The sequence below is a fragment of the Suricata suricatta genome, chromosome 9, assembly GCF_006229205.1.
Source record: "Suricata suricatta isolate VVHF042 chromosome 9, meerkat_22Aug2017_6uvM2_HiC, whole genome shotgun sequence".
NCBI classification, from domain to species: Eukaryota; Metazoa; Chordata; class Mammalia; order Carnivora; family Herpestidae; genus Suricata; species Suricata suricatta.
The window spans coordinates 1,244,498-1,271,662 of NC_043708.1; the positions used below are offsets into that span (position 1 = coordinate 1,244,498).

General features: G+C 52.6%; 2 protein-coding genes across 2 annotated transcripts in view; one reads left to right on the plus strand and one right to left on the minus strand.

The window, feature by feature from the left end:
• Positions 1-27,165, minus strand: part of TDRD9 (tudor domain containing 9) — a 93,407-nt gene that overhangs the window by 56,750 nt on the left and 9,492 nt on the right. Inside the window, exons 2-8 of the mRNA XM_029950794.1 lie at positions 19,223-19,230; positions 16,054-16,160; positions 11,265-11,362; positions 9,673-9,894; positions 8,475-8,597; positions 5,855-5,935; positions 2,630-2,794 (exon numbers count right to left, since the gene is read on the minus strand). Of these exons, the coding sequence (XP_029806654.1) occupies positions 2,630-2,794; positions 5,855-5,935; positions 8,475-8,597; positions 9,673-9,894; positions 11,265-11,362; positions 16,054-16,160; positions 19,223-19,230 (804 nt within the window). The remainder of the gene's footprint in view (positions 1-2,629; positions 2,795-5,854; positions 5,936-8,474; positions 8,598-9,672; positions 9,895-11,264; positions 11,363-16,053; positions 16,161-19,222; positions 19,231-27,165) is intronic.
• On the plus strand, positions 22,464-24,837 carry RD3L (retinal degeneration 3 like). Its single transcript, XM_029951099.1, has 4 exons — positions 22,464-22,592; positions 22,751-22,837; positions 23,259-23,564; positions 24,139-24,837. Exons 3-4 carry the CDS (start codon positions 23,266-23,268, stop codon positions 24,431-24,433), a joined length of 594 nt encoding a protein of 197 aa, XP_029806959.1. The 5' UTR covers positions 22,464-22,592; positions 22,751-22,837; positions 23,259-23,265; the 3' UTR covers positions 24,434-24,837.

Below are 27,165 nucleotides of genomic sequence, written 5' to 3' on the forward strand. Positions count from 1 at the left end.
CAGGAGGGGGGCGAGGGACGGGCCGGACGGGCACTGCGGGCGGCCGGGCACGGGCAAGGCCGAGACAGCGTGGTCCCCCTGGTGGCTGACTGCCCAGCCACGGACGGGACTGTAACAGCCCTGCCCCAGGTGGAAGAGCGTGGCCCAAAAACTACAGGGGGGAGCCTTGGGCGGGGGGGGCCATGCTCAACCTCAGCTCTACTTCTGGACTAAAGGTGCACATCATGGGTGCTCCCTCCACAGACTCATTTCTGAGATGAAAGAAAAAACAAAAAAAGTTGAAAATAAATAATGAAAAAGACTCTTCAAAGAATGTTAGAAAGAACGGCCAGAGTTGGCAACAGAATGGGCCCCAAGGGCAACACGGGCCCCAAGGAAAGGGTGACTTTCAAGAAAATCAAACTGGCCAACGGTGTCAAATATGACAAGGAGGCCACGGTAAGCTTCAGGCAGAGGCCTCTCGACTTCGGGAATTCACTGGTGATCCTGACAAATGCCATCTCAGACCGGGGCAGTGGGAGCCAGACCCCAGTGAGAATCACGGAACCTAATGAGGGTGCTTTTGAAGATGAAAGAGAATCAGTCCTGTTGAAATGGGGACAAGAAATGGGCAGTGGAGAAGGCACTAAGAAGGGCAAAGCGAGAATGGGGTCAGGGCACCCGGGGGGCTCAGGTCACGATGTCACAGTCCGTGGGATGGAGCCCCGCATGGGGCTCTGGGTGGACAGCTCAGAGCCTGGAGCTGCTTCAGATCCTGTGTCTCCCTCTCTTTCTCTGCTCCCCGCCCCCACTCATGCTCTGTCTGTTTCTGCCTCTGTCTCTCTCAAAAATAAACATTACAAAATGAAAAAGAAAAAGCAAGAAGAAAGCAACAGTGAATCAGAAAAGGTCCGGAAGAGGCAGGAAGGGAGAAAGGCTGGGTCCACAGAAGGCAGGGTGCTTCTCCCATGTAACATGAGGCAGCATGCAGGCAACAGGACAGGAGTAGCACCCACAATATAATTGGAATTTTTAAAAGTCCTCTGACTTCAAAAACTATTATAGCAGGATCTGTACAAAAAACCATTTTTGTAAGGCTTAAAATTAATATATTCATTTGCTGAACACCTCCCGAGTACCTCTTAACCACCACACAGGACAGTCAGTGGGTCCGGATGTTCCCCAGCCTGGAGAGCAGCAGCCACTGGCTGGGGCGGGGCCCCGGCCTCCCCGACCGCATGGACTCAGAGGCCAAGTGTCCAGCGCTGACTCAACGGCCCCAGCCCATCCATGAGCATCACTGGAACGATGGCCAGATGAAGAGGGACCCAAAATGGGCCAGAAAATGGAAAATTTTTAAATGTGATAAATAAGTGCCCTCTCCCCACCACCCTGTCTATGGGCCGCATTTAGTGACTTGTTTCCAAACAGCAAGTTAGAGACATGTCTCTCTTTACCCCGTTTACATCGCACTGGGGTGGGGGGAGGGGAACAGGCAACGTAGTAGTCTGGCAAAAACTTCCTTGGGCAGGAGATCAAGGCCAACAGCACCCATGATGCGCCACTCTGGCGGTCAGGCCACAACAATACAGTATTCACCTCCGCGGCCCTCTCCCCAAAACTCATAGCCCCTAATCTACTCTTGAGAAAAACATCTGAAAAATCCTAACAGTGGGGAATCCCACAAAATACCTGACCAGGACTCCCACAAACTAACTGTCAAGCTCATCAAAAGTAAGAAACATCTGAGAAACTGTCACAGCCCAGAGAAGCTACAGAGACACCTACAATAACCCAAAGCAATGTGGGACCCTGAGACAGAGAAAGGAGATTAGGGAAAAACCAGTAAAATCCAAATAAATACAAGTTTAGTTCTATTGATATACCAGTCAGTTTCTTAGTTCTGACAGTTTTTCGTAAGCGTAAACTGTGGAATCTAGGGGCTACAAGGGAGGTGTTCACTATGAAATTCTTTTAACTTTCTTGGGTTTTTTTAATACTGTCATTTACAAACTTGGAAAGAAAGACGCGTCACATTGTAATGGCCATGGATGGCCTCCTGCCACCGTAACAGATTTGACAAAATGCGTCTTCTTAGTTAGGTGGACCCTGGCGGGCGGACTCCCCGTTGGCGAGGCTGCGGCTCACCTCCACACCGCACGTCGGTAAGAGTCAAACGCCCGCACAGAGCAGCCGGGCCCCGCCCACCGTCATTCCGCGCACGCGCCCTCTGGCCCAGCAGCCCCCCCGCAGACCCGGTCTTCCAGAAGGCATGACCTGCACAGGGGTCTCCCAGGGGGCAGCCGACGCCCCATGAACTGTCTGGAAACACTGCCGGGGCCACAGCGGGGGCCCCGCTTGCAGCTAGTGGACCAAGGCCAGAAACGCTGGTAAGCGTCCTACAGCGCGGGCACAGGGTGCACAGTGCCCACCACGGCGTCAGCAGCGCTGAGGCAGAGAGAGCCCAGCCTCTAGGACACCTTCCGAGCAAGCGCCGAGCCCTCCCCGACCGCAGCCCTGTTTTTATAAGACAAGCCCAGGGGCGCCTGGGGGACTGAGCCAATTAAGCTCTGACTCCTGGTTTCAGCTCACGTCTCAATCTCACGCCGACGGGCATTCGCTATGAAAGAGGCGGGGCCGCCCAACGTACCCTGCTGTGGTGAACGTGCTCCAGGTCGTCAAGATAATACTCTTCGATTGGATGGGGCTTTCCTTCCACTTCAAACACGTACGCAGGGCTCATCTTGTTCTGGACAGGAACAGCGAAGTAGTTCGCGAACTCTCTGCAGTCGATGGTGGCCGACATCAGGATTACCTGCAAAGGGGAAGCATGGAAACAGAGCAGCAACAGCAGCAAGTAAATGAAACACTGTTAAAATATCAAGCTTGGCTTCTGCTTCACTAATTCTCAAAACTTTAGTACAATACGTTGACTTAATCTTTAGGGAATACTAATTATCGCAGTTTAAAGAATGCTCAGAGACAATCAACTTGTCCTGAATCATTTTATCAAGTGAGAGACTACAAAAAAGCTAAACCCTAACCACTTACCTACAAGAAAGCTTTGCGTCAGGAAACAAAAGTACAACAGAGTAGGTCACTAGATGAGGTGGCGCAGAGAAGCCAGGGAGCAGACCAGCGAAGGGGCAGACTCGACCAGAAAACCCGGGCTCGAGGCCAAGAACGTGGGGCAGTCCCGGGGCCACAGCCGAGGAGCCAGCCTGGACGGGAGCGGGCGCCAAGGCATGGGGACCCCGCGCAGGGGTCAGTCGTGCGAGCCAGCACACGCGGGATGAGCTCTCTGAGAAAGTCTGCGTGAGAGCCGGGAGCAGCACCCCAGCACCCCCAGGTGCACCAGACAGGCGGCGGCAGCACCAAGGACGCGCGCCACCTGCCAGGCTCCGAACTGCCCACCAGGGGGAGACAGGACTCTCGGCGGGCTGCCCAGACCCAGTGCGTGACTGGGCCGACCAACTTCGTGTACTTTCCCCCAAGACATCAGATCCAAATGGTCAAAACCCTATTAGCCAGAACTCATTTTAAGATCAGCTACTTAATGAACTGAGGGTTGAGGGGGAAGGGGGAGGGGGAAAAGAGGTGGTGGTGATGGTGGAGGGCACTTAAGGGGAAGAGCACTGGGTGTTGTATGGAAAACAATTTGACAATAAAATATTATGGAGGAAAAAAAAAAGATCAGCTACTTAGTGTTGGAAGGAAGCATCTGAAAAGCCACGTGGGTCTAAGAGTGGCCCCGGGGGCACCCTCGGTCATGGCAGATGCCCTCGCAACTGTCTCCCAAGGGACAGGAGGCCGATGGCGCGCAGGGCCTCTGCTCTGCGGAGGCGGCACGCGCGCACCAGACTGCTGGAGGCGACAGAGATGCCTCGGGCCCGGCCTCCCCTCCACACACACAGCCTGGCGGCCTGCCCGAGACACCAGGGTGGGCGGGCCTGAGTGCGGCCAGCCAGCGGTGACAGTGGGGCCAGCGCGTGTGGGGACGGCACAGAGCCAGGAACCTCCGGAGGTCCGAGCGGCAGAGGAAGGGGAGACCTTCAGGCCCACCTTCCCACGCTCTGAATCTAAGTCTCTGACAGCAACTCTCTTTTTAAAAAGTACTTAGAAAGAATTTGAGCATTTCAAAAAACTTAGTGTAATGCCATCTATAACTTGACCTCTCATTTCCTCGTCTAGAAAACATTCTGCTTCACAGATTTAACAACTGAAGGGAATATAGAAACTAACCCGTGGTTTCCTACTATTTTTATCGTAGGAGCAAATTCCTGCCCACCACTTTCAGCAGTGTGGTGGACTTTAAGTAGGCCTCACGCCCAGCGCAGGGTCCAACGTGGGGCTTGAACTCGTGCTCCTGAGATCAAGACCTGAGCTGAGATCAAGAGACGGATGCTTAACTGACTGAGCCACGCACGTGCCCCTGTGGTAGACTTTCTAAAATCCACTCACACTGTCCTCCTTACTACTGAAAAAAGACAAAAAACAAAAAAACAAAACCATGTAATGGGGGCGCCTGATGGCTCAGTAGGTTAAGCATTTGACTTCTGGTTTTGGCTGAGGTCACGATCTTACAATTCATAGGTCTGAGCCCCTGCACTGGGGTGGGTGCTGATAGTGCAGACCTGAGCATTCTCTCTCTGCCTCGTGCCCTCAATCTCTCTCTCAAAATAAATAACAAAACAAATAATAAATAAATAAGTAAAACATGTAACCAAGTCAGGACCTAAGAGTAAAACGTAAAAGCCTTTTTTTTTTTAATGTTTATTTCTGAGAGACAGAGAGGCAGAGCATGAGCGGGGGAAGGGCTCAACAGACTGAGCCCCCAGGCGCCCCAAAATGAAAAGTCTTAAAAGGACAACCAAAGAGGGCCCAAACTGTCTAACAATCTTTAATGTCACCTTTAAGATTCCAAAAAGGAACAGAACAGCCAAACTCCTGCGTTCACTTTACAATCGTGTCAAGTGGTAACACCATCAACTGCAACTGCAAGGTTCTGTCTGTTCGGCGCCCACCCTGGGAGCGGGGCCGGGAGGACCCTTCCCTGCAGACAGTGGCTTTCCAACAGCCGCCACGGCCCTCACGGCCCTGTCCCCGGCCGCGGGCCCTTCAGAGGCTGCTCCCCACACAGCGGCGTGGCCTCCGTGGAGAACGCGTAATTATTACAACCCTTCACCAGCTCAGTCTCGTTCACACCCTCCTCCTTGTAGTTCACATGATGTAATGTGCCCACCGTCCCCAGAGACCTCCAGGCAACTCACACCTAAGTCTCTAAAACAGCGGCGCACAGAACTGTCCTCAAAGCTTCCGCGTCCTCAGGGCGCCTGGCTGGCTCAGCTACACGTCCGGCCCTGGCTCGGGTCTCGATCTCTCGTCCGTGGGCCTGAGCTTGGCGCTGAAGGCCTGGGGCCTGCTTGGGATTCTCTGTCTCCCTCTCCCTCCCTGCTCCTCCCTGACTCGTGCTTTCTCTCTCAAAAATACATACTTTACAAAAAAAATGTTTTAATTAAAAAAAGACTTCAATTTTCAGAAGAGGTTGCAGACATATTCACGTGCCTTTGAACTGTAGTAATTATTCAACCAAGAGCAGGGATGTAACACTCAGCATTTCGTTAGAGTCAACGATCATTACGTCACTTGCTGCCCGGAGAAAACCTTAGAATTTACTGCAGCAGAATAAAGCAGAAAGGACTGCACGCGCCCGTGCCAGGGCGTGCCCTGGCGCCAGCTGCAGGCGAGCCCGCGAGTGGGACACACGACCTCAAGTGTTAAGAGTCACTGCTTTCGACTGTTCCTGTAAAAACAGAGAAACAAAACCAAACAACAAACCTCAACCCTGAATACTTCCGTTACTCAGGAAATTTACCTTCACAAAACGTGAATTTGTTCTCAGAAGTTTGCGGACCACCAAGAGCAGGAAATCCATTTCTTCTGTTCGCTCGTGTACCTGCAAAATAAGACAGCGGGGCGCCCCATATATGGCACCAACCACACACGTGGCCGCTCCGCGTATGGAGGGAAGCGCGTCCAGAGGTACACCCAGGAGCCGGGGACAAGTCAGCTCTCTGCCAAACGTGCTTCCTCGGGACGGACGTCACTCCGGTTGAGAGGAAGCCAGGCACGCTGGCCCACAGACGAGAGGGCACCAGGGGAGCCACAGACCCCGGCCTCGCCCTGGGGAGTGGGCTCGGAGCTCCGGCTCAGGGAAAGCAGCCACCTGCCCACCGTCCCCGGCGCCCCATCTGTAGGCAGGCCGAGCCCCGAGGACCCACAGCTCCCTCAGCCCCCCGCCTGCTAGCCCCAGGCCAGCTGGCAGAGGACGGCTGGGTCACATGGGGCCGCTCGTCTACAAGACCCCTGTTACTGTGTCACTTAGCCGGGACACCTCATGCACACGGGGGCAGTAAGATTCGACTGTGGGACGTTCTGCTGCCAAAGTGAAGAGACCCGCTGCTGGGTGTGAAGAGGAAGCCCCTCCCCCTCGGTGTAAAGGCCCGCCCTTCACCCATAGCTGCGTCCCAGGCCCCGCGCCCTCCGCACCGCCCACCGAGGGCAAGGTGCAGGCAAGGGGCAGGGAAAAGAAAAGAAGAGCCGCTGGGAAGTATTTCACGTTCGTGTAAACGGCTGGAAATCTTCGGGACACCATTATTGATCTAACCCTTATTTCATCCCGCCACTGGGCTCCAGAAATGTTCCTCAACACAACCATTTCGTGTCTTATTTGAGAAAGAAGAAAAAAGCTCTCCTCAGCCAAAAGCCCCAAGTGACCTCCATCCGGCCCCCGCCCCGCCCCGAGGGCTCCATGGCCTGTCCCTGCCGCGGCCTTCCTCCTTGCCCTTCCTCCTTGCTCGGCAGCACGGAAACGCGGCTCAGCAGGGGTCACTCTCCCGGGACAGTGGCGGAAGGGACAGATCTCGAGTCAGGTCTGCACAACCTCCGCGCTCGAGGCGGTGCCGGGAAAGTGCCCACTGAAGGAACGGTACCTGGAGCCACGTGAGCGGACAAGCTGAAAACACGGTCATCCCATTTTCCAGAGGCTGGCCGTCCTTCACCTTTGCTCTTAGAGGGCCTTTGACATTCAGATCACCCACAGAAGAGGAAAAATACTGTTTATACACCTAGAATCTCAAGCACGTCCCAGCCGAACCTTCTCTGCGGAGGCACGGAATCATCAGCACGCGTCCTGGGTGCAGGGGACAGGCAGGGTGACCCGAGGGCCTCCGCTAGGCCCGGCCCGCCTCGCTGACAGCAGCCCACGCTCGCTCCGCCCTCACGGCACAGCTCCGGGAGAGAAGCGGTCCGTAACCCGGGAGGACAGGAGTGTCCTCGCCACTCAGGGACGTGCGCACCAGCCCAGGCAGCCGGTCAGAAAGACGGCGGACACACAGACAACACGGGGGCGCCGGCAGCGGGGCCCGGGAGTGAACTGCCCAGCGCGCCGCCACAAGGCGTCTCATTTCCATCTAACCTAGACGCACTCAAAACTAACCGTCACGGAGAAAACCCTGCAGCAGACGGGGCGTCGTACTACTGGCCTACCTTCCACTCGGCCAACCCCCGCCCCCGCCGCGCAGCCCCACGTTTACCTGCACACCAGCTGCTGACGCGCCCGCTCGGCATTCTGACAGAGTGGGACCCGACCCTCCACAGCTGCCCCGGCGCTGTCATTTCTGCCTCCGTCTCCAGCCCCGTCTCCAACCCTCCCCGAATCTAGCTCTTTGCCAAGGTTTTCCTGCCCCCAGAAAGGCGCGATCACTGATGGGGTTTGAAACTCAAGACCGTGGGGGGGGGGGGGGCATTTCCAAACCCCTGGGAAGACTGAGCACAACACCCTCCCACCTCAGAGACTCCTTTAAAATACAAAATCAATGAATATTTCATCCTGAGAAAAATCCAGAAAGCTAAGACTGGCACAAAGACAGACTCTTTACTAGCGCTTCTTAAGAAAGGAGAATATATCAGTATCTTAGTGTACTTTATTTTCTTAAAAAAAAAAAAAATCACTGTCCTCATTTTACTAGACGAAAAAGACCTACACGTGATGAAAGTTCTTCCGCGTGTCCGACGAGCGCACTAAACCAGAGGTCGGCAGACTTCTCCTGCAAAAGGCAGGGGCGTGGACGTCCAGCTTCGTGGACCGTGGTGTCCACCACAGCCATGCATCTCTTTAGCACCCGCAAACAAACAAGCAAAACTGTGTTCCAATAAAACTTTATTTACAAACACAGGTGCCAAATGTGGCCTGAGAGCTAAAGTCTGCCGATCCTGCTCTAATCAAGAAACCTGGTCAGAGTCCTCAACGCCCACACCTGTGCTTCAGAACCAAGCATGAAATGAAATGAAAACAAAGCATTCATAAATAGAATAAAGCAGATACGGACCAACGGCACTCATTACACTTCACAAGCAGGGGACATGTCCGGTGAGCTGCCCGTCGCTCGCTTTCCTACAATGTAACAGCAGAGCTGTGTGAAAGCCGCGCTCACCTCATCAATGAAGACATGGGTGAATTCCATCAGGCTCTTAGCACCGACTATTTTCTGAAGCAGGACACCCGTTGTCATATAAATTAACTTGGTGTCTTCGGTGGCTATTTTCTCTAACCCTACCTAAGAGCAGAAAGGGGAAAGGGAAAAGAGAAAACTGTCAGGTTTAAATGGCTCACATTTCGGGCGCCTGGGGGGCTCAATCAGTTAAGCGTCCAGCTTCGGCTCAGAGCCCACAACGGGCCCTGTGCTGACAGCTCAGAGCCTGGAACCTGCTTCGGATTCTGTGTCTCCCTCTCCCTCTGACCCTTGACCCTCCCCTGCTTGCGCTGTCTCTCTCTGTCTCTCAAAAATAAAGAAAAAATATTAAATAAAGTAAAATAAGATGAGATGTTTGCATTTAACTACCAAAAAAGCCATGGCCATTTTATGCTAGAGGCAAGAAAGAAAGGGAATAAAAACCATGGGGTCTAACTGGGAACCGTCATTCTCAGGGGCCTGGCTAGCTCAGCGGGCTAAGTGTCTGACTCTTGATTTCATGAGTTTGAGGCCCACACTGGGCTCTGTGCTGACAGTGCAGCGCCGACCTGGGGGTCTGTCTCCCTCGCTCTCTGCCTCCCTCCCTCCCTCTCTCCCCCTCTCTCTCTCTCTCTCTCTCTCTCTCTCTCTCTCTCTCTCTCAAAATAAACGTAAAAACAGAAACAAAACACGTCATTCTCAAGATGACATTTTCCTTCTCTCTCTCAGGGGCCGGGGGCCGCGCTGCTGGCACGCCGCTGTCACGTTAGGACCACGGGGTCCGAGAACGTCTACTGACAAATATAAAGTTACAAACACCATGAGTCTCAAAATTCTCACTTCTTTCCTATTCAACTGTAAGAAACTGAAGTTCTTATCAAAAAATTCAGTTTCACTGTTTTTTAAATATTTTTATTTATTTATTCTTAGAACATATGTGAGCAGGGCAGAGAGAGAGCACATGCAGAGCCCAACCTGGGCTCTAGCCCATAACCCTGGGGTCACCACCGGAGCCAACATCACGAGTCGGACGTTCAACCAACTGAGCCCCCGGCGCCCCGGGCTCACGGTTTCTCACGCGGCACCGCAGCTCTGCCCGTAAGCCACTGGTTTCAGGAGCACACCTCGTCCGCGGCCCGCGCAGAAGCAGCCTCGGGCGGAGAGGGCGGCCCGGCCTCACCTGGTAGCCCACCAGACCGCCCAGCGTCCAGGCGCGCTCCTTGCTGATCCACCTGGCGAGGCTGCGGGCGCCTATCCTGCGGGGCTGGGTGACCACGATGTTGCAATAGGCCGAGCGCCGGACGCAGTGGTCCAGGACATACTGTGGCAGCTGAGTGCTTTTGCCGCTGCCCGTGGCACCGTGTATGATCACCACGGAATTACTTTCTATCAGAGAAATAACCTACGGTCGAAGAAAAATACTTTTGAGGTTGCCACAAAGTTAATGACATACAGTATTATCTGCAAACTGAAAACTTTATCTGGGGAGGATGTTTAGGACTTATTTTCCTTTCATCTTTTAAAAGTTAAATTACTGGGGCGCCTGGGGGGCTCAGTCGGTTAGGCGTCCCACTTCAGCTCAGGTCATGATCTCATGGTTCGTGAGTTCGGGCCCCACGTTGGGCTCTGTGCTGACAGCTCAGAGCCTGGAGCCTGTCTTCAGAGTCTGTATCTCCCTCTCTCTCTGGCCCTCCCCTGCTCACGCTCTCTCTCTCAAAAATAAATAAAACATTTTTTAAAAACTTTATTACCTAACCTTCTAACCATCACAAAAGAGCAGGAAGGCAACAAATGGATGCCACCCCCTGCACAGGCGCAGCTCCCGGCTCCGGAGCTCAGGCCACGGCGGCCGCGGCGCCCCAGGGCTCACTGGCTTCGTGCAGAAATGAAAACACTGATTTCTTAAGTCTAAGTGTCTAGTATTTTTAAATTTTGTAACAAGCCTTAACATAATTCTCCCGAGAAACATGAGAGCATTGCTGCCATTACCCTCAGGTGGTTTTAAAATTTCGTCTGAAATTCTGCAGATGCATTCTCAAATAATCAACTTCCACTGCTCCACTTCCAGACCGAGCGCTTTTAAAACTCCAGTCCAATCCCTACCCACCACTCCCTGACTCCACCCTAAATTTATCTAAACTCTTATCTCTCTAGCAATTGCTATGGTCAGGGAATACAAGTTAATATGAACACGAGTCCCCCAAAACTAATAAAGCATACATACTCTACAAAAGTTGCGTGACTCCCTAAAACAAAACTCAACGTGGAACATTTACGGTTTAACCTTTAACTCATCTTTCTACTAACACATTAAATAAAGGTTTCAGTACACTTATTTCTAAGTGGCTTACTAACACGTGACTGACTAAAAGCGTGGTCATCTTGCTGCCGCATCTGGCCCAGCGCTGCTAACAAAATGACGGACCGATGACCCATCAGATCAGTTAACAGCCCAGTGGAACGTGAGACAGAGCGGTGGCCAGGCAGCTTACTACTTTGCACAAAGCCTTAGCAGTGGGTTTTCTTCGAGAAGCAGCTCTGCGGGGGACAGGCGTTTCCTGACGGCCACCTCAGAAGGCGGGCTGAATAAACGAAAGCGCGACAAAAGGAAGACCCTCCGCCCAGACATCACCCAGCCCAGGCCCAGGCGCCTCTGGCGCACACCACCTACACTTGCCTGGCCCCTCGTCACTTTCCAATTATAAACCAAAAGGTTGGGCCTCAGACATTTATTTAAACAGCAGAATTACATTATGACAAAAATGATTTTACCTCTTCCTTACATCGATTTATAGGCAAATCAGGATATTTGTAAGTTGTCTCTGGGATGCACGCCACATTGCTTAATTTAGCCAAAGATGGCCTTGGACCTGTATTCAAAAAAAAAAAAAAAAAGCGACACTATTACGTATCTGGAAAAATAAAACAGCAAACAACCCTAAGTCAGGTCTAATCTATAAAAACGGCATGCACGCGTCCACACGCAAATGCAAAAGTCCACGCTGCAGGCTGACGCCGCAGACAGGGCGGCCAGGAAGCGCCCTCCGCACGCACGGTAGGTCTCTTATACAAGCTGACACCTCCACCAGAGCCATCAACCCGGCAGGCTTAGCACCACCTTCTAAGACAAAAGGCCTGCGAAGCACATCGTGAAAAGGGCAATGTGAAAACTAACAAAAGGGAGCCTGTTCAGAGTGGCTTCCCGAGCCGGTGGCCGGGAAGAGGGGGGTGACCCTCACGCCCCCCTCTCCTTGCCCACCGCTGACCCAACAGGGAGAGATGCGCCTTGCTCAAGGACACTTGGGACTCTCCCTCAGGAGAAAGGAAGGTTTCCTCCAGCCGCCGCATCAGCCCAGCCAATGAGAGTCTGTCCCTGCTCAGCCACTGAGAAGCCTCTATACTCTGAATTCCCAGTTTGTTTACAAGAGGCCCACTCCTCCCCTCCCCTCCCAAAAGAGCCTCCTGTCCTTTGTGCCCAGGACTTGCGTTTTTGGTTTTTGGTAGCTTGCTTATCCTTGATTAAACGACCTGTTATTCCCAGAGAAATCCATCTTTTTGCTGGTAAAACAACTGGCAGTTTTATTTTTAAGGTTAACAGTACTAAAATGGTTAAAGAACAGACTTTTAGTTGAACTTTCAATAGAATGCACCAGTTTGTTGCGTGGGTCCCTTGCTGCTGAAATACTTTGGGGGCAGACAAGCCCCACTCGGGAACGACAGGCACCCTGAAGAGGGGCGGGCGGCTCGGCTAAAGGCCCAGAGCAGCGCTCTGACCACTGACACCCTCCCGTCTCCGGCGGCGCTGCACACGCTGGGCCTCAGGTCAGGACCCGACACACTGGCAAGTCCCCAAAATTCACGGGACACACTCGTTCATCGGGAAATAAACCTCTACTGCCAAAACAAGGGTCGAGGCTCCTGCCCCTTCGCACTTGGAGCTCATTCCCCTTCTCACCCCCCCACGCCCCATCTCCCCTCCTCCTCCCACTGCTCTGCCCCAACGTCCCACCGATGTTCTGCCATCGTCCTTCCCACGTGACACACACGTTCTCAATCTCAGAACTAATCTAGTAATAACTAAAACAGAGCTTTCCTCCTATGTCTGAATCATAGTGTGTAGGACTTGTTCCGAATTTACAAGACGGCACAGTCAGACCTGTGACAATCTTTCAAGGCTAAGGTAGCTTCTTTGGGACAAAGCGCTGCTCCCAGGGCGCCAGGGGCCACGCCGAAGGAGGACTCTCCACACCCTGCCCTCCCCTGCTCCGGTCTTCCCATCAGGACACAAAGGGCCACCGGACTCTCAAAAACATGACTGTCCTTCCACTGTCCTGTCTCACTTTCCTCCCATCACTCTCCCAGCTTTTAATTTTTTTCTGTGTTTACTTCTGAGACAGAGACGGAGAGAGAGAACATGTGCATGAGCAGGGGTGGGGCAGGGAGAAGGGGGGCAGACAGAGGATCCAAAGCAGGCTCCACGCTGACAGCAGAGAGCCTGATGCGGGGCTCACACCCATGAACCCTGAGATCATGACCTGAGCTGAAGTCAGAGGCTCAACCGACAGAGCCACCCAGGTGCCCCATCTCCTCTCAGGTCTTAAAGAATTCCATCGCCAATGCCGCCCTGCTTGCCCAAGTGGTACGCCTACCCCTGGGCGCACCCCCTCCAGAGCTCTCTCCACTAAGAGACTAAGGAGGCCTTAGAAGTAATTAACCACACTACCTGCCAAACATGGAGTGGGAGCAAAATTCCATGTCTGGACAGCTCCTAATTTAAAAATGGTTCCCACATTAAATTATGTGGAACTCTGAATGGTGGCAATGGTGGGTGGGCACCCAGGCCAGCCCACAGTGAGGACCTGACATGAGACTTACCCAAATACGGGAAAGAGGGACCCCTTCCCACGCTTGATGTCCGCAGGTCTACCAATCAGTGACAGGCCTTGGCTAACCTGACACAGGGCAGGGACGGGCATCCACGTGGCAGCGCCGCTCCCCCGCGAGACGGAAGAACCAGCGGCAGGAACAGAGTGGGAGGTGGGGAACGAGAGGCGCAGGGCCCCGGGACACGAGGCGGCAGCAGCCGTGTCATCAGCCGAGAGACGGGCTGCCCGGGCCGCCGCCCCGGCCGTTGCTCTGATGGCACCGACGTGACTCACGTTCCCTGACGACATGCGTTTGCTACTGAAAGCCAGAAATCTTGCGAGAAGCGAATTCTGGACATCTGAACTGTCCTGTCTAAACCCTAGCCCTGCCTCCCCGGGACACGAACACAGCTGGACGTTTCTAGGTCACCGGCTGCAGCACACCCAGCACGAACTGAGCCCTGCTTCCACGCCCTCGGCCGCGGGGGGACCGGGCAGCCAAGCGGGGGGGGGGGGGGCTCGTGGCCACGGGGCTCTCTCATCCAAACAGCAGCCACAAAGGGAGGTGACCAGAAAAAGCATCGTGATTAAGCTAACTACATGTGACACAGTATAATCCCAAAGTGTCACAAGAAATACCTCAACCTCCTAATTCACTAATTTTATTTCATGATATATTTTTACCCTAAGTTATTAACTTTAAAATATTTTTACATGAACTGGATAAAACCAGAAACCACGAAGCTGCTAGTTTCTCTTCACTAAGCACCGTCACTCCGACCTGCGGCTTCCACAGTCACATCTCCTCCAACTGACTGTGGCCCTCCCGTCCCCCTCTCGTGAGAGCGCTGAGATCACACTGGGCCTGCTGGACGGTCTCCCCGTTACAAGGTCTTTGACTTAATCACAGCGGCAGGACCCTTTCCCCTGTGAGCTAACACAGTCACGGGCTCTGGGGCCTCGGATCGGACCCCTTCGGGGGGATTATCCAGCCCACAGCTGTCCTGCCCAGGCCCGCCCACTGCCCCCTCGGGCCTCCAGCAACGGCACCTGTTCCACGTCCGGCGCACCAAGCTTCCCCACCACAGAGCCTCTGCGCACACTCCCTCCAGCCTGATCCCCACGCTGCCCCAGTGTCGCCTATAGCCCGTCGACTCCAAGGTCAGCTGGTACTGTCCTGGGACCCCAGCCCCCGCCAGAAACCCTGGTCTCGGGCCCCCATGCAGCGGTCTTCCTGAGCATCGCTCTCTGAAAGCATGTACGCGTATAACCTCGTGACTCAACGATCATCTCTGCGGGATCAGGGACCGGCTCTTCCTCCTCCGCACGTGCCCACGGCCTCACACAGTCCCTGGCTCACACCTTGTTAAACACCGGTTGTTGAATGAATCCTCAGAATGCAGCCAAAGTTATAACTTATGTAACTGGTGAAACGCTCCAAATGTATTAGGCTGCCAGGGACAGAGAAAGCAAAGAGCAGTTCCAGATGTGAAATCCAAATCAAAAGTCCCTAGAGCAGACACCGCCAAGTGCAGGTGCTCACCTGCAGCCTCGCTGCTTTCCAACGGCGCCAATCCCGGGGGGCACGCCCCAGGGTCAGGACCCATGGGCACAACAAGGATCACATTACACAGTCATCTGAAAACGAGCGTGCCTCTGCACATGGACAGAGGATGATGGCGGTCTCTGCACGGCAACCCGCTTTCCGCCGGGGCCGCCAAGCCTCCGCACAGACGAGCAACAAAGTGCTCAGCGCTCGGCCACACGCAGCACCGTACTTTTAGCAGAGGTATAAACTGGATTAAGGCGCGCACACATTGTGAACTATCGATTCTGGTGGCAACGTACCAGACTGTTGGGACAAACACTCCTCCTGAGGGCGTTAAAGGCAGCATTGGAAATAAACAAATGGCACCTAGAGAGGACACACCAGGCCGACGCCTACAGCAAGGGGCGGACACAGAGGTGGAGGCAAAGCGCTCCATGAGCTTTTGCTTTAAGGTGAAACATAAACCATTAGAAATTAACCTGCATATACTGTAGGGATGCGGACAATGAGAAAGTGAAACTAAATGGAATTAAATGAGAGAGTGCAGCGGGCGCCTGGGTGGTTAAGGGCCTGACTCTTGGTTTCAACTCAGGTCATGGTCTCGAGGTCCACGGGTTCAAGCCCGACGTCGGGCCCCACGATGACAGCATGGAGCCTGCTTGGGGTCCTCTCCCTCTCTCTCTGCCCTCCCCAGCTGGCATGCGTGTGCTCGATTGCTCGCTCGCTCTCTAATAAATAAACTTTGAAAACAGAAAAAGGTGAGTGATTTCCAGCCAAACATATACTCCCCCCTCTCAAAAAAACATCCTGAATTAACAAGCAATATGGATTCTTGGTTGACCAAAGTACTATATTTCTTAAAGGCTTTAAAGAATGTAATACAGGGCGCCTGGGCGGCTCAGTCGGTTGAGCATCCAGCTTCGGCTCAGATCATGATCTCAGGGATCGTGGGTTCGGGCCCCGTGTCGGGCTCTGTGCTGACAGCTAGCTCAGAGCCTGGAGCCTGCTTCGGATTCTGTGACTCTCTCTGACCCTCCCCTGCTCACACTGTCTCTCAAAAATAAATTAAAAAATAAAAAACAAAAAATGTAATGCTTTAACCAGTAAAACAACTCATGCAGATTTTACAGTTAAGACAGCCGTTTACCTGGCCCACCGGTTGACTGACTGCTGCCATACGTATCGAATTCTCGTGCTTCAAGCTCTCTGTATTTGTTAACATATTCTGTTTCCGAGCTTTTCTGGCTAGGTGGCCTGAAAAGAATATTAAACGTTAATATGTTGTTTCTAAAAAGCCAAGAAATCCCATGTGCTAAAATTCCTGCATAGTCACTTTCACTTAAGTCCGAGAAAACATGCAAATGGTCATCCAACAAATGACAATCCGCTCAACTCCACGTGACTGCAAACACAGGCAGTGAGAAACCGGGCACCTGGGCAGCTCGGTCAGCTGAGCATCTGACCCTGGGTTTCAGCTCAGGTCATGATCTCATGGTTTATGAGTTCAAGCCCCCTTCAGGCTCCGTGCCAACAGCAGAGCTTGCTTGGGATTCTCTCTCAGCCCCTCCCCTGCTCATACTCGCTCTCAAAAAAAAAAAAAAAATGAGAAAGCAATGTTTCGCCCTTCATATCAGAAAGACTGAATACCCTTCAGTCACTGCAGGAGAGGTAAATGGGTAAGACAACTGTCGCTCTGAACCAGAGCTCTGCCTCGGGTCTTCCGTAGGGCAGCACTCCAACACGCAGACACGGAAGCAGGCGCGCAGGCGAGGGAGCGCGCACCCGGCCAGCGCACACTCACTGGCCGCCCGGCACACTGGCGCACTCAGGCACTGGGGACACCGCAGCGACAAAGTCCCTGCCCTCACAGCGCCAGCACTCCAGTGAAGGAGACAAAGTAGACACACGCTGCCCGTGATGCGGAGGGACAACTTTAAAGCTAGGGGTGCAAAGGACTCCAGGAAGGAAAGGTACCAGCGGGCAATGTTCGTAGTAGTTGAAACCTGAGGACAAATGTCTGAAGGAGGGCCACGCTAAAGCAGGGCACACTCCTACTTAGTGTGTATCTTTTTAAGGACTGCCAGGGCTATATTCATGCTAAAGGCAAACATGTCCAAGATGTTAAGCAAAAAAAAAAATTTTTTTAATTTAAAAAAGACGATTGCCATGTGATGTACAAAATCTTCTATCGATCATATTTGTATGATCAACATCTAATTTAATCGCCCTACTGTCAGAAAGAAGACTGCACAGTCCCAATTCTTGAAACTTGAGTTTTATTTTATGCTATTTGCCTCAAAGCCTGCTCTTGCCTGCTGAGTTACGTCAACATTCTTTCCGTTACCATTTACCTGATATTTATGCATTAATCCTCTCAGCAAATTAAAGGTTTTTTTATGTTTATTTTTGAGAGAGAAGACAGAGCATAAGCAGGGGAGGGCAGAGAGAGAGGGAGACACAGAAACGGAAGCAGGCTCCAGGCTCTGAGCTGTCAGCACAGAGCCCGACGTGGGGCTCGAACCCACAAACCGTGAGATCATGACCTGAGCCCATGTCGGACGCTCAACCAATGGAGCCCCCAGGCGCCTCCGCACTCAGTGAACTAGTAACTCAGGCCTGGCTCCAAGCACCTGGGGTACAGCAACTGGCAGACCGTCTTCGTGGAGCTTCCGGTCTACTTGGAGGAAGAAAACTCAGGTAAGACATGGAGTAGGTTATACACCGAGAAGCCCACAGAGAAAACAGCTGCGCAGCCAGGAGAGGAGCGCGGGCGGGAGCAGCTGCAGTACTAACAGGATAAGGGCCACATAAAAGCAAAGAGCAGCAGAGAGAGAGAAGGGCCACGCAGCCCTGGAAGGGGAAGGCCTCCTGACCGAGGACACAGGAAAGCCCGGCGCGGACACAAGTGTGCCAGAGGAGCCCAGGAGAAGGTGGGGGGCCTAGAGGTCCGGGGGACAGGAGACGGTTACTGTAGGACGGGGGCAGGCTGCTGGCAGGGGCGAATTACAGAGGTTTTGGCTCTTGCTCTGAGGGAGACGGGCTTCGAGCAGGTACAGAGGAACAGCAACATCAATCTCCTATTTAGCAGCCGGCTCGGGCCGGGTGGCGCGGGGCGCGAGGATGGGCGGGCACTAGGAGCAGCGAGGCCACCCACCCCGCGCGCGCCGTAACCGAGGCAGACGTGGCTCGGACTCGAGCAGCAGCCTCGAAGGCGGGGCCACTAGGACGTGCTGGCGTGGGGGCGCCTGGCTGGCCCTGTCGGTGGAGCGTGGGCCCCTTGATCTTGCGGTTGTGAGCTTGAGCCCCACGCTGGGTTTAATGATTCCTTATAAATAAAATCTTTAATGACTACGCATGCTGGCACTCTAGATCTGGGTATGAGAACACAGTAGGGGAGAATGTTTCCCCAGCTCCAGCTCCTGGGAAGTCCAAACAGACACACTGCCCTCTGTGCCCTCAAAACGAAGCCACAGAGCCCGGGCGGAACACACGGGCCGTTACTGGCATCTATGCAGGTATGGTCCTGGGCAGATCGGGGAAGACGACCAGAACCCGGAGCGCCGGCAGGCTACCCAGCGGTGTGTCTGCCGTCATGTAACTCTGCTGTCCCCAAGTGCAGACGCAGCACAGTGGAGACAGGGTGCCCCGGAAGCAGCTCTGGAGCCTCAGGGAGGAGAGGGGACCCCATCTGTTCTAAGTGAAGGCAGTCCCCAGATGTTATGTTTCCAGGGGTCAGCAAGAGCCTCAAACTCTAAGGAGGGGAGATGTCCTCTCACAGAGGTAGGGTGGACCCTCCCTGCCTTCTTCTCCCCGGGGTCCTCCCACCGCTGGGCCCTGAGTGTGAACGCAGGCAGCTGCACCGGCAATAAAGCCCCAGGCTCCAGGCCAGAGTCCCAGAAAGGGGAGCTGCCTCAGGGACCGGAGAGCACCTGGGGGAGCGAGACCCCCAAGGCCGTCCATAAGCCACTGGGCTCACCCTGAGGCTGCAGCGCCCATCACGGACTGACGAACCCAGGGCTGAGCTTCGGGTCGGCCAGCAGGCAGCACCGTGACAGCGCCGAAAACCCCAGAGACCCTGGAACCCTGGAACCTCACGGAAGGCCGGTGGGAATTTGCCATCCCCAGAGGGTGTAAGCAGGCCCAAGTCCCGCAGTGCGGGGCCCACGGTGCCCAGAGCACACGGCTACCAGGTGCGAAGCGCCAGGAAAGCCCACGAACGGAGGCCACAGAGCCCGCAGACCGGCACGGACCCTCCACCCCGCACGCCAACCCCCAATCACTCCCAAACCAGTTCAATTCCAGACACTTTTTTAAACCTCTGAAACTAATGTCCTCCTACATCCGATAACTTTGGAGTTGAGAAGGCCTTCATCAATAAGAACACAAAAAAGGAAAAATCAAAAAGGAAAATCTCAATAAACTGAACTAAACTGTAACCTAAAGCTTATGAACAAGGGGCACCTGGGCGGCCCAATCTGTGAAGCGTCCGACTTCGGCTCAGGTCATGATGTCACAGTTCCTGAGTCCGACCCCCGCGCCGGGCTCGCTGCTGTCAGCACAGGGCCCACTTTGGATCCTCTGTCTCCTCTCTCTGTTCCCCCCCTGCTGGTGTTTGTCCTCCCTCTCTCTCAAAAATAAACTCTTAAAAAAAATGTTTAAAGCTTATAAACATCTCTATAAAGGTGAAACGGCAAGAACAACGGTCACTCAGAAGAAAACACACTCACAGCACATAACATGTGAGCGAGCGCGTTAAAAATTCTTGTCAGTCCATAAAATATTCCTAACCCAATAAAAATGTAATTCTTAACTTTAAGAAGTACCCACACTGTCTTTTAATTAAAACGTTTTAAAGAAAAAGTAATACCGGGAAAAGAATTTCACCCAGTTTTAGTTTCTCCTCAAACGTCCACTAATCTCTAACAGGCGGAGGAGAGAAGCAGCCGCGATCCGGGGGCGAGGGGATGCGGAGCCCGGGCTGGCAGGCCCCCAGCGAGGACGCCGCCTCCCACGGCGTCAGACGCCGCCGGGCGCCTCCGAGGCCCGGGTCCTCAACGCTGGCCCGCAGGTCTCCCAAATCGCGCCTTTCCAGACTTCCTTCCTTCTGTGCTTCTTTGCACACCTTCGAGGCTTACGCACGTGCCCAGTGAGTGCCACCGAGCCCGCTCACAGCAAGCCCGAGAGCCGGCACCATCTCCGGCCAGCAGGACGCAGCCCGGAAACCCGCGACAAGGACCAAACAGAAACTGGCCGGTATCACAGCTGAAGCTTTCTGTCTTCCACACAAAACACCTGGAGGTCACAGTTCCTTAGAAAGAACTCACGTATTCAACATACTAAAATGCTTCCTAATAAAATCCAAGTTAGGGGCGCCTGGGTGGCTCAGCTGAGCGTCTGACTTCAGCTCAGGGGACGATCTCACGGTTCGTGGGTTCGAGCCCCACGTCGGGCTCTGTGCTGACAGCTCAGAGCCTGGAGCTGCTTCAGATTCTGCATCTCCCTCTCTCTCTCTGCCCGCCCCCGCTCGTGCTCTCTGTTTCAAAAACAAACTTTAAAAAAAATTTTTAAGCCACATTAAGCTAGTTACAGCATAATAAACAGGAAGGATGAACACGGAGGTGCTCTCTCCCCTGAGCCGTGGACATCTGTGTTGTCTGCCTACACGGTAGCAGGGGCACGGCCGTACTGGCACCTGGGCTCTATGTCAACCAAACAATCTCAGGAAATAGGACAGAAAAAACACAACTGGTGAACACGCGGCTCACACGCGGAGGATGAGCGGAAGCTGACGGTAAGGAAAGCTCGAGCGGGGGCCCCAGGCGCAGGACAGGCGCCAGGAAGTCTGCCCGGGGGTCTCTGAGAAGCTCTTTGTGCGCAAGGCTCACCGATCTTCCAATCTCCAAAGGACATCGGCGCCCAGGAAAGGCCTTCCCTGATCTCCACATCAAACTGGGGGGGCCTCCGGTGCATCAACCCCCCCCCCACCGTGGCCCCTGAGCAATGTGCTCCCGCCAGTCTTCCCACCGGAGGGGACCCCCCGCAGGGGCAGACACGGGGTCTGTCCTGTCCACCACGGAGCCCCCGAGGTCCCCGGCCGGCATCCAGGCCACGCACGGTAAGTACGTGCCGAAGGGCTGAGCGGAGGGCAGAGCAGAATCTAATCAGAAAGGACTCGAAAATAAGAAGAGGAGAGAACAAGAACACAGACCGATCTTTCTAGAAGTTCAAAGGCACAGCAGGGCCAAGGACAACATGCGGCCGTTTTCCCTCAGACGGAAGCTACACGGAGGTGGTATTTTAGCCGGGCCCCGGAAAAGAGAACTTCGATGGGGTAAGTGGGAGAGAGAATGAATGTCTCAGACCACAGGGTCCGTGTGAGCAACGGTGCGGGGCGGAGGGAGCACGAGCGGGGGAGACACGCTCCGGGGACGCAGGCGGCCCTGAAAAGAATCGTGGTCCGTGCTCCGCACACAGCGTACTTCCGACACCGCTGTCACCACCTCAGAGGCAAAAACGTTTTAAATTAAAGCAACAGGAAGGAGGTCATTCAGAGGGAGAAGCATCAGGACTCATCGTAACTTTAGCAGAAAATCCGCTAGGATGCTTCTGTCAGGACGAGCCCCGGGCCCCCAGCGCCGTGCCACGTGACGCGAGGACCTGCCGGCGGCGAAGGGACGCGGACGGCGGCCTGTCCTCACGTGTCAGGGGCAGGGGCCGCCGGCTGACCACGCTCGTCACTCTTGATCACGCGTGACACGCGGGGCTGATGTAAACCACATCCATTCTTCACGGCTCATTTGAAGGCAAGGGCACCAGAAGCACAAGTGTTATAAAAGGAAAGCCACCATGCAGCCGCTGCACCCAGGCGCGGAGGGGGAAGGCCCCCTCGGCCCCTCAGCCAGGGACCCCCGGCACCTGCGGGGGGACCGCACGTGAGGACCCGAGCGCCGCGTCGGCTGGAGCCCCAACGGTAAGTGCGCCTCCGCCTCAGCTCCTAAAGAAAACACCGTAATCCTCTTTATAATGAATTATAAGGTTTGATTTTCAATTTCATATGCCCTTAGGTCTCCATTTTTCCCTAACCTTAACCTATTCTTCCTGTTTTTCACGAGATTATAAACTATATTCTAAAGTCACCTACTACTCCACCATTTATGTTCTCTGGCACCACAACTGGCTTAAACACAAATTTCACTACTAGTTAGAAAGAGAAACAAGACGAATACAGAAAATAACCCTGACTGCACAGCTCACCTAGGACTGACGGCAGCATTCTTTGCTTGGTTTGCGCAATCATAACAAATTTTCTCAGATTGGATATTTTGCAAATCATCAACATTGATCTGTTTTTCCTGCTCTCATTAGAGGGGACAGTGACCTGACTTCTAGATGGCCTGAAAGTTAAGCAGAAGAATAAAAGCAGCGTGGTTATTTTTAGCACTCCACAGGCATAAACACAGCCCTGAGCTGTGACCTGCAGCTCTGCACAGCGGCGCCCGCCCCCCGCCCCCGCCCTCCCGCAGCCGGTGCGTCCGTGGGGCCTCACCCCGCCGCTCCCGCTTCACCGAACACGAACACACGTCTGAGTGCGTTTAGGACCAGAGCCCGCGGCTGCCAGCATCTTTTTCAAATAGACGGAGCTACGTTCAAAAGGCACACCATTATATAATTTGTGAAGATTAAATAGTAAGTTATTTTTGTCATTTCTTCCAGCTTACTTACAAGGTGAATTAATGAGCGTTCTCTCTAAATGAAGACATCACAACCTCATTCCTAACATAGAAAGTGATTTATTTCAAATACAGTTTCAGTGGGTAAATAAGGAGGTTCGTTCCTTCCAACAGGGACTGCGCCCAGTAAGACGCGGCGGCATCTCTGACTCAGGCAAACTCTTTGGCAACATCACCACCTCGGGTCCATCAACTCACCAGGTACGCTTCAAACCTCTTCTACGCAAAACCTAAGTCAAAAGTGTGTGTGTGTGTGTGTGTGTGTGTGTGTGTGTGTGTATGGATAGCACTTGTCTATACATTTGAGTTTTAAAGCCTCCTAAGAACTTTCAGTAGCAAGTGCTAGTGTTATTTCCAGAAAATGTGCCGTCCGGAGATTATCTCTGACTTCGTGTATTTCACTTCTGCTAAGCTACGTAATGTGTTTTCAAAGCTTGGTGTTTGGTACTGACCTAGTTAGAAATTAAAATACTTTAATCCATGTTCTAATCTTATTTTGACCTGCATATCTAACCAGTGAAAAATTCATGCAGTTTTCTGGCAAATTTATTGAAAAGAAATAGATGTGCTCATCAGAACCACAACATTTTATGCAAATAAACAAGTGAGAATATTTCCACAGGCTAAAAATGCCACTTTTTGGCTGGATGAAATGGCCAAAATACGATGCCCGCAAATCCACACACTGTCCTGGCTCAGACGTAGTGACAAAGACTCTGCTTCGGGAATTAAAGTGGCATCTGAAGGAGCGAGAGAGACTAATACAAGAGATCGAAAATGAACAAAAAGTAAAAAAAACAGGAGTGGATTACAACTGGCTGAGAAACTACCAGAACCCCCACATAACCATCCCAGCTACAGAACAAAGACAGCTTGAAGTCCTTTGCTCACAAGTTCAACCTTGTCAGACCGGAACTATTCTCAGCAGGTAAAAATACCAAGTTCGCTTTTGTGACATTTGCTGCTGTCAAGTCCAAGTCCTTCCTACATCTAGATTGGAGACTGTATTCTATCGGGGAAATACTTTAAAGATGTGCATCCAAAACCCAAAACTGAAATCCCCAAGGGTAGGTAGACAAAAATATCTTACTGGCTAGGAAATATTTTTTTAATGTTTTATTTATTTTTTTGAGAGAGAGAGAGAGAGAGAGAGAGAGACAGTGTGAACAGGGAAGGGTCAGAGAGAGAGGGAGACACAGAATCTAAAGCAGGCTCCAGGCTCTTAGCTAGCTGTCAGCACAGAGCCCGACGCGGGGCTCGAACCCACGAACCGTGAGATCGTGACCTGAGCCGAAGTTGGAGGCTTAACCGACTGAGCCACCCAGGTGCCCCTAGGGAATATTTTTAAGTCACAGAAAATTTCTTTTTAGAAGCATAATTTTAAAGGGCTGAGAAGATTACTCAAAAGGTAACTACTGTACATTATTTCAGCTGTACTGTGGACATAAATATGCACTGAACAAAGTTTCTGAATTGAATATTCACTACTGCTTCCCCTCCAGGTTTCGAGAAGTTTTAGCAGAAAATGATGTTCTGCCGTGGGAAATAGTCCACATCTTCAAGCACGTCCTGAAGGACTTCCTCACCGGCGCCGAGGCCGGCGAGCAGGGGGGCCGGCGGGAGTCGGGGAACACGGCCTGCCCCGCCCCTTCCGTGACGCCAGGCGCCAGCCCCGAGCGCTCGGACAAGGACGAGCTGCCCACGATCTCCAGCTACGTGGACAGAACCACGAGGGGCAGGCCCCCGGCGCTCCCGCACAGGACATGGAAGCTGCCGCACTGTCACCCGTCAAGTTAAGTAACTTCCCCCCAGGGGGGCTTCTAAGACCACCTTTGCAACAGGAACTCTTAATGTCAAGAGTAAGAAAAAGTGATGTGATTTCATGTTTTGTCACAAAGTCAGATGTTAAGTAGCGTTTAACTCCGCATCCGAGGTTTTAGGTAGTGTTCCTTTTTTAACTATTCTAAAAATGCAACGTTTTATTGAACAGTAGACTTTTAACTAAAATGGTTCCAAATATTTTGAAAAACATGTTTAAAGTACTTTCCTTAAACATCTCACAAGAACTTAGGTATTTTATTTAGTACGAAACTGGTCAGATTCTGTGTGGAAATGAGACATTAACCTTGACTTTTATTCTGAAAGGAAGCTGTTATACAATAAAATAAATGACTGATGTGAATCTTACTTTTACAATAAAACACAGAGCTGCCTCAGGTCATTCTCAGCGGGGAAGGGAGGACAGGCAGGACAGAGAGGGTAATGTGCAGTTTAAAGACGAAGCAGTGCTTTACTCCAACACTAGTATTTGCTACTAATTACGATGTTTTCTCAGTTGCAACTAACATTAAGGGAAAGTTAAAAAAGAAACAGAGGGGCATCTGGGTGGCTCAGTCGGCTGAGCATCCGACTTTGGCTCAGGTCATGATCTTGCAGTTTGCAAGTTCAAGCCCCACGTCGGACTCCCTGCTGTCAGTACAGAGCCCACTTTGAACCCTCTGTCTCCCTCTCCCTGCCCCTGCCCTGCTTGTGTGCGCATGCACGCTCTCTTCCTCTCAAAAATGAAATACTTCATAAATAAATAAAAAGAAAACAGAGCTCTATATTATATCAATAAAGAGAGAAATACCGGGTTCATTTAAGGTAGCAAACATTCGGGGTGCCTAAGTGGCTTAGTCAGTTAAGCAACCAACTCTTGATTTCGGCTCAGGTCGTGATCACTTGGTTTGTGAGTTCAAGCCCCATACCTGGCTCCACACAGTGCAGAACCTGCTTGGGATTCTCTCTCCCTCTGATTCTGCCCCTCCCCCAGCCCCTCCCTCCCAAAATAAAATAAAATACCCAATATTTAACATGCAAAATTCAACATCTCATAATTTCATTCCAGGAGAAAACTCATCGTTGGATTTCATTTTTTTAATAAAGCACTAGAATCTTTACCATTTTTTTAAATGCTTATTTATTTCTGAGAGACAGGGATAGAGCATGAGTGGGGGAGGAAGAGAGAGAGAGATAGACACAGAATCTGAAGCACAGAAGCCTGATATGGGGCTCAAACCCACGAACTGTGAGATCACGACCCGAGCCAAAGTCAGACACTCACCCGACTGAGCCGCCCAGGTGCCCCTGGAATCTTCATCATTCTTCAAAGTCGGTCCAAGGAACCTAATGTTTACAACTTTACTAGGAATGTATTGTTTTCTTCCCATCGAAAAAGAAAACACACTCAGGACCAGAGCTGAACACACACCCCACACAAAGCCCTCTGACCGGTCTCCCCAGGACCCGCACACAACGTCCACACCGCCCGCAGGGGCCTCCGCTGGCCTTCCCTCCCAAGCATGCGGTGGATGGCGTCCGCCCGAGCAGGGTTTAATAAGACAGGGGAAGGAGAAACAAGCTCTAAGTGGATCTGAAAGAAAGACGCCTCTCGCTCCTGTTCCTCTCGCTCCTGCTTGTTCCCCACTGGACACAGAAGACAGCGAGCCCAAGTTTTCATGTTGTCATCTTAACGGGGAGAACAAAACGTCCATTTCAAACAACTTGGAGTGGCCTATGGAAGGCAGCGCCAGGAGCGGCAACCTCACAACGTAGATTAGGAAATATACACCACAGAGACCCAGAACACTCCACCCTCCCTGCCAGGGCACCTTCGTCAGCCATCACACAGAAGAAATGACCAAGCACATCCCTTCTGAGGTGGCCACTCTCCCAGAGCAGACAGGAAGAAGAGGACAGTCTTCAGTCCATCCTGTGGGAAGCTTCCTACGACTAAAGAAGCTGCAGACACTGCGGTGACCACCAGTCCCAGAGGAAAACGAGCCCCGTGCTGCTCTAAGTCGCTCACAATGCGGTCAGTCAATTCCACAACCAGACTTTAAAAAGGAGAGGGCACCCCGGTGGCTCAGTCCGGAAAGCATCCGACTTCAGCTCAGGTCATGATCTCACGGTTCGTGGGTTCGAGCCCCGCATTGGGCTCTGTGCTGACAGCTCGGAGCCTGGAGCCTGCTTCGGATTCTGTGTCTCCCTCTCTCTCTGCGCCTCCCCCCCGCCCGCCCGCTCGCTCTCGCACACACGTGCTCTCTCTCTCTCAAAAATGAACATTTAAAAAATGTGCTGAATTTCCCTGATGATGAGTGACGCTGAGCATCGTTTCATGTGCCTGTAGGCCATCCGGATGTCCTCTTTGGAGAAGTGTCTATTCAGGTCTTCTGCCCATTTCTTCACTGGATCATTCATTTTTCGGGTATGGAGTTTAGTGAGCTCCTTGTGTATTTTGGATACTAGCCCTTTATCTGATATGCCATTTGCCACTATCTTTTCCCATTCTGTTGGTTGCCTATTTTTTTTTGATTGTTTCCTTCGCCTTGCAGAAGCTTTTTATCTTGATGAGGTCCCAGTAGTTCATTTTTGTTCTTGAGTCCCTGGCCTCTGGGGATGTGTCAAGGAAGAAATTGCTGTGATTGAGGTCTAGGAGGCTATTTCCTGCTTTTTCCTCAAGGGTTTTTATGGTTTCCTGTCTCACATTC